This window comes from Ascidia mentula, chromosome 4, assembly GCF_947561715.1.
Source record: "Ascidia mentula chromosome 4, kaAscMent1.1, whole genome shotgun sequence".
NCBI lineage: Eukaryota > Metazoa > Chordata > Ascidiacea > Phlebobranchia > Ascidiidae > Ascidia > Ascidia mentula.
This window is the reverse complement of record NC_138569.1, coordinates 17,111,065-17,118,459: the sequence shown is the minus strand read 5'-3', so window position 1 is coordinate 17,118,459 and position 7,395 is coordinate 17,111,065. Positions and strand designations below refer to the sequence as shown.

Below are 7,395 nucleotides of genomic sequence, written 5' to 3'. Positions count from 1 at the left end.
AGTGCAATGCCGTAATAACAAAGCAAAACAAAATTTATAGCTTGATGTATGTATCGAAACAAGGTTAGACAAAAGTTTGTACAGCTGGAAAAAGAATGTGGGATTTTGTCGTGCAATAAATATTTGCGGAGCACTGCAACTTCACAGAAACATCATATCTTTTCAGAGTTTACTCGTCCGTGACGTACGGACAATATACTGGGATGTTGAAAATGAGTATTATCCCGGATATTTCTGTATATTTGGAGACTTAAATTTCCGGTATTTACTGCCCTCATTTTTGCTCGCTAGTCATATGCAACTAAATTGTCATGACGACATGATTCCTTTTGTTTTCCAGCATCCAAAGACAAAACATAGTCAATTAAAAAAGTTGCAACATGCCAAACGTCAATGAGCCAACGACCAATAATCCAACGTCCATGCACTTGCAACCAAACCCGATGTGGCGCAAATTGATTCACCAAATATTTCCACCTTTTAGGCCGCAACTCTGTATTTCTGTGAAAAAGAGTTTCTTGGTTGGGAAATGGCCTTCTCGAACTTCTGCGTAACAGAGTTAATTGTATGTAACAATGCAATGGGTCATGCATGGGTGCTAGTGTTTTGGATGAATGAGCGCAAATGAACAGGCTGTTGCCAGGGCGATTTTCAGAGTGTTTGGGGGCAGTTTTACTATGGTTTTCAGGGTTATTAGTCAGGCAGTAAATTGGTAGAGGGTGCTGTTGGACATGTAGCTGAAAAACTACCAAAATATTGAGGTGGGTGTTGTGGAAAAATGAATCGCTGAAAGTAAGCTCAATTTGTGATTTTCCGCTTGTACCGACCCTTGTCTAGGAATTCTGGTCAAAATTATATTCGAGATAACTACTTTAACCGCTCCCCCAGGAGCATTTTGTCCCCCTGTTGGACATTATTTTGGCTAAAAAAGCAAAAAAATGTGTAAGGTTGTTTCGTGAAAAAGTGAATCACAGAAAGTACCCTCCATTTGCAACAAAGTTAGATCACTAACCCTCCTCTGTACAATGCATTCAGAATTAGATGTCTCCTGACTGTTTTGGGGGGTGTTTGTACCCCCCTAGGACTGGCAGTTTGGCGGTAAGCCTTTGCAATTCTCTTTCACTAAACAACCAAAGAAGTAACTTAAATATATCTGCATATTTATATATTTTAATTTTCACACTACAAAGGCACGCAACATGTTGTCGAATATATAGTGCACACGCTATATAATGATTGGTTCTTTGCATAGTTAAAAGTACTTATAAAATACCCTACGAAAGTTACAATCTGCCGCACCGATGCATTCTAAACGTGAATTTCATTGGGCATCAAACTTCAAATGATATCACAGTTACAATCCTCTGTTGCAGGACTTTTGACTTTGTTCACAGGGATAGCGAAATATTGTGGCAGAACAAAAAGTACCAAACTTCGACCTAAAAAGGTGCCTAAAAAAGTCAGAGACATGCATTTGATTGTTCCGCAGACCGGCACACAGCTTGCTTATCGTGGTAAGTTTGTATTTTCTCCCACAAAGCCCGGTCACCCTGTAGAAAGTTTTGCGTGAGGGAAACGGTTTCGTTGAAGACAACAACATGTGGGTATTCTGGCCAGTGCTTGATTGCATCCGTACCAGGATTCCTGAAACACAAATTCGATAGATTATATAACACTCGTCCGTTTTGGAAAACAAACCTGTTTACACAGCTGTCAGCAGCAGAAACGTCTATACGTTTTAAGGAAAGCAAGAAATAGTACTTGGGTGCAAAAGTAATTTAAACAAGAAAGCCAAAGCTAAAGTATGGTTGGCGTATAGAGCAGACGTTTCGGACAACGCTGTGTTCATCATCAGTGCAAAGTCAGCTATAGTTTTGTCTACCATATAGCTTTGGCTTTCTTGTTCAAATAAACAATAGCAATTTTGCACAACTTACCCCGTCCTAGCAAAATTTGCTAGAACTTTCATAAGTTTTCGACTCAATTGCTTTTCGATGTCAGTAAAAGTCAACCCTTTCTCCTCCAGTCCAGGCAAAAACGGAAATCCGAAAATAAAGACAACACCGTCCGAATGGTCCGCACGGTTAAAGTTGAAAGGTCGCGGAAAGAGTTTAACTTTGTTGTAGAAACTCGGGCGGGATGCGAACTTGTACAGGAACACATCTACTTGAGAGTCTGTAAGAGTTTATTTCAAGAAAACTTTTTTTGCCAGTTTCACAAAGAATATGTACTGATATGTACAAGAATGGTTTTCTGTTTCATACACGCTTCAATATAAGTAAGAAATTATAGATCCTTTTATGTACGCTAGAATAGATACTAACTTACTTCAAAGATATAAAAGCAACAATTGACAGAGGGAGTTTACGGTAATGTAAAAGAAATACCATTTAAGTTTTGTTACCGGAATTACATCCCTCGTGTGCATTGTCTCGCAACATTTCTTGTTTTGAAAACACGTGGTTTAATAACCTGTAGCATATCATCTAAAACCAAGTTTCGATCACGTCAATCCGCTTTAGAACACTGAACTTCCGGATGTAAAGCTCTTATGTTCGAGTCGCGTAACTGATTCAGGGCTAAATGTATTCACCTTTGTACCGAGACGCGAGATGGTCGGAAGGCCAATTGAACCACGAGTCAGCATAAAAATCGGCTACGCCGCGCATGAGTTGTTTGCTCGAGTTCGCTTCTCCCAAATAAACGTCGAACACCGACTGTTGTAGGTCGGAATCGTTTTCGATAGAATGGTATTTTCTCAGATTCACTCCGATTAATCTTTTTGCCTCTTCCCAGGTTATTTTTCCTAAAAAAAAGGTCGTAATTAATAAGCGGCAATTCGAATCAAATCATTGCTGTTTTGTACGAAAATATAACAGAGTGAGCACCAATAAAACCTCAGATCAGAGGTAATCGAGTCAGGCGCCACGCTATTTTAAGGTGATTTCCTCACGCAGTCGCAAGTTTTGGGCAGTTATTTAATTTTTGCCTTTAAAAGCCTAACAATTATTAAAGGAAGCACACAATGCTCGTACCAGAAGAGTGAGTTGGAAAAAATTTCCTTGCAAGAGTAAAGTCGAACTCGCCGGCGGCTCCTCCAATGAGCATTGGAACTTTGGAAAATGAACCACTGGATATCAGCTCCTCTGGCGACGACGGAAAAATCTTTCCATCCACTTCTGCTAAGAATGTCTGTGGTATGAAAGCATTGGTCTGCTGTTGTAAATAGGATTTTGAAAAACAATTTACCTCGCTTTGAGAAACGTTGATAAGTTCGCTCGAGGTTAGATGGTTTCTCAGACAGGTAGCGGTAAAGGAATTATCGTGGAACAAGCAGGAAGCTCGCTCTGCCAACCTGAAAACAAATATCACAACATTCTAATGAAGTGTCACGAGAGCCACAGGGATGCGTTAAGGACGAAAAAACATATCTTATACAATCTAAAACAAAATAATTATACATATGATAAGTATAGGTCAGTGGTTCCTAACCTTTTTTTTTCTATCACGCCTCCAGATGAATCATTACAAAAGGTAAAATATTTTTTGTTCATAAACAGTAAGACAGACAGCATAGGACATTAAAGTCACTTCAAAAAATGAAGTTTTGGTATAGAGCTTGCGCCCCCATCAGAATTGGTTGACGCCCCTCCCCGGTTAAGAACCACTGGTATAGGTGTATGACGCATTCCGTAATTTTTTCACACTTGTTCACATTCTGTTCAACCAAACTTAACAAATCCACCCACTTGTTTGTCATTGAGTGTTGGTCGCTCTTCCACATCGAAGGAAGAGTTGCCGCTCCACTCATTGCGACGACTTTATGAAACAAACCCTTAGACAGTGGTGAAAGTGTGTGGGCACTAACCGAAAAGGCACCCGCCGAGTTTCCAACGATCGTCACTGAGTCCGGGTCTCCTCCGAAATGTGCAACATTATCCCTGAAAAAATAGAGCCGGAAAATATCGTTTTGGTTTCCGAGAAATTTACTGTTGCAAAACATGTGGTGTAAACCCTACGATAAAGGCGTAGAAGTGTACACATGGTTTTATTAGGTGAGTTAACCTTTTTTAATTCCTATAGCGTAAAGATAACGACCCAGCAGTCAGTTTTTTCAGTGGTTTTGGTTTCATGTTTTTCTTGGATTGAAGTTTTCAAATGATATACCAACAGAAGTTGTGGATTTGTGGACAACGTCAAAAATATTGGTTTATAATTGCAAACCAGGACTTAAAAACATCTTCTAACCTGACCCATTCAAAGGCTTTTACTTGATCATACAGTCCCGTATTTCCTGGAGCCCATTGATCGCCAAGACTGAGAAAACCAAACACACCTATCCTGTAGTTGACTGTCACCAACACGACGTTTTCAAACGCCGGCAACATCCACATTCGGTTCGATGTCGCTGAGGTTTGAAACGATCCGCCATGAATCCACACGATTACCTACACGAAAATTGAACCTTCATTGGAAATTTGCAAGCCAACATGTGTTGTTAAAGTCAACTTTACTCAATCATTGTAAACTTTACTTCCACATAACGCAAGGAATAGTTATATGCCGACTGCAACTATTCTTCCCGATATTTAGTTTAGCTTTTTGTGAATGTCAGGCGTAGTCTCACCTCCATTTGGTACACGTACAAGACAATCAAATGGTTTTTATAATAACCGGTTTAATGTGTACGTTGTACTTGATAAATTTACAAAGAACGCACAAAAGCTGGTTTGGCGTGAAAACAAACCAATTAAACTGACATTTCGTGGTCTTTTAATTGCATTGCTGCACTTACCGGCAACTTTTGTGCCGAATCCAAGATACGAGGATGGACGGATGAAAAAACGTTTACTGTTAAACAATCTTCACTCATTGGATGATCGTCATCGGAAACAAAGCGCAACCACGAATCTTTCCTGAGCTTTGCGAAACGCTCTTTGTCCTGTGTGTAAAACAAAGGCAAGTAAATCTGGGGTTCGTATTTGTGAATTTTGAAACAAAACCAATGTCATAAGCGCAAAAGTGCCATAATAGTCAATCAGAGCTGCAGACAGGTGTACACACTGTTTCGACCTGTAAGGTGTGATCAGTGCAGCTGATAACTGTGGCGCTGTGCTGGAAGACTAGCAGGCACACTGTTTCCACTTTGTGGTACCTTTCGGTCAATCGGCGAGACGAACCACGTGGAGCGCACTGTGGCCAAACAACTGTTTGGGATCCAATAGCGCTATTGGCTCGGCTTTCACCTAACCAATGTGTTTTGAAAGCTTTCTGTATCAGTTCGATGTAAAGAAGGGTCTCGTCAATCACACAAACGACATTGCCAATGTAAACGTAGTGTTCAGTGGAGAACGCTAAAGCAACAAACAGCTTCAGTAACTATTCACACAACATTACATACCTGACGACAAAACGGCGTCTTCTCGTTGGTCGCATCTTTTGTGTCACTCCACGCCCACGGGTCATAAGGCGGAAAGAATCTAAACGAATAATCGGGCGAGCGTGCGTAGGGCACGCCGAAGTAAGAGTAAACAGGTGTGTCGGAAGATGTTGCTCTCCTTATTGTACCACGTACTGGTCCATGTTGTGTGCTTACCACCAGCTCTGGGAAAGCAAATAAAAGATAGGTGGCTACAGTACGGATTCGACGACTGACATGTCACGCTTGAGGAAACCTATCCTTACAACGTTCCTTTCCTATAAGAACCATTTCAATATCTAACATTTATATCTAACAACCATTTTCAATATCTAACAGTAAAAGCTAAAGCGAAACGCATACATACCTTTGCTGTTTCCTGACAAAGCCGGTCGAAAAAACACTACCGCAAACACAGTCCACAGTGACAACATAGTCTTCTCTAAGCCGGAGCTCAGTTAAAGCAGTATGAACACAAGCTAAAAAATGCTTAAATGATCTAACAGACACCTGCAAAAGAAAAATCTGATTTCTCGGAATTTGCTGTGCTCAGTACAATAATGTTCGAGTCGTGCAGTGAAACGCGTTCCACTTGAATGGGCGGATGAGGTTAGATCGGTCCAGAGGGCGTCAGTTTAAACACCCTATTCACTGCTTCATGCCCACCCTATGCTCAATTGCTATCCGCCCAATTATACGCAAATATGTACTTTACTTTTAGCAAAGCTGGACCAGTTATAGCTATTCCCTATACTGTAGTATAACAACCCTGTATGCTGGCAAGCATTAATGTTTTTTTTGCACCACTGTGGTGACCTATACTTGCTATTTGTTACAATATGTATAACAGTGGCATTTACACAGTCGTTAAGCTGTGTCGGCCGTTAATTTCACAGTAATCGATTGTAAAGCTGCCCATTTGCTAAAAGCAAACAGCGCCGGTTGGCGACCTGCAATATGCCTAAGGCTCCTCACATACAAGTAAACTAAATCAAGGTATAGCTTTCTGTGATAAACGCCTGTTGCATAGAGTGATTAAACATTAACATTTGTTGTCTGTGTAGTCTCGAAGGCTGCCAGTACGAAAAACGCTGCACCGTTGGCCCGTAACTGTACTGCCGCGTTTAAACAGCACTGTTTGTATTCTGTACAGCTCAATCGACGTTTCTAACAGCAGATTACACAACTGGATGCTGGATTAGGCGAAAGACTTCCTCTCCAAATGCATCCTTTATTACAATATATACATGTAACTTTTACAGCTTTGCTCTTAATCACGTGCGGTTCTATGGTGACATACTTAATATTTGCAATTGCATTCTGCATATTGAATAGTGGTTTTCCAAAGCAAAAAAAAACACTAAACGTATGCGTGCTACAAATGCCATTCGCAGGAAGCAGGGCTGCCGTGTAACAATAATCGTTCATCCTGTCACCGCTGTGATTTTTCATTTTCGTAAGTTGCTGCGAGTGTTACAGATGCGTGTATGAAAATCCAACACCACTGGATTAAAACTTTAAAAACAGTTTCGCATGTATACGCATATATTAGAAATTTTTGCGGCAAGTCTGTAAAATAGATAATACTTAGTATCAACCTGGAGTACGAATGTGAACTCGCCAAGTAACAGATTTTATTTCCACACCGGGAGTTGAACCCATTACCCTGGCCACGAATTCCCATTAGGTTTTCTACCTGGAACATAGGTCAGGCCCCTCGAATCATGTTGCCCTCCCGCTGACTTGGAGTACAGTACAATACAAAAATAAATGTTGGTATCATTTTCTGACTAATATTGTTTGTTGTGTGTCTAAATGCCAGTTGCGACATTACTTTCCCACTGTAACAGACTCCTGTAATGATTCCAAGTTTTTATTCTTGCGCTAACAGTGGCCGAGTCTAGCACATTTTTGTAGCCGCTAGGGATCGCACTAGTGTCGGAATTACAAACGAAATCAGGCAGATTGGCGCAAAA

At 40.7% G+C, this 7,395-nt stretch overlaps 1 protein-coding gene across 1 annotated transcript; it reads right to left on the bottom strand.

The window, feature by feature from the left end:
* Positions 1 to 1,163: 1,163 nt before the first annotated feature.
* On the bottom strand, positions 1,164 to 5,932 carry LOC145898940 (fatty acyl-CoA hydrolase precursor, medium chain-like). The gene is made up of 10 exons (XM_082987614.1): positions 5,787 to 5,932; positions 5,402 to 5,604; positions 4,796 to 4,942; positions 4,249 to 4,448; positions 3,750 to 3,941; positions 3,250 to 3,355; positions 3,036 to 3,192; positions 2,594 to 2,806; positions 1,938 to 2,175; positions 1,164 to 1,644 (listed from the first exon to the last, which is right to left on the bottom strand). Exons 1-10 carry the CDS (start codon positions 5,851 to 5,853, stop codon positions 1,461 to 1,463), a joined length of 1,707 nt encoding a protein of 568 aa, XP_082843740.1. The 5' UTR covers positions 5,854 to 5,932; the 3' UTR covers positions 1,164 to 1,460.
* Positions 5,933 to 7,395: the final 1,463 nt, after the last annotated feature.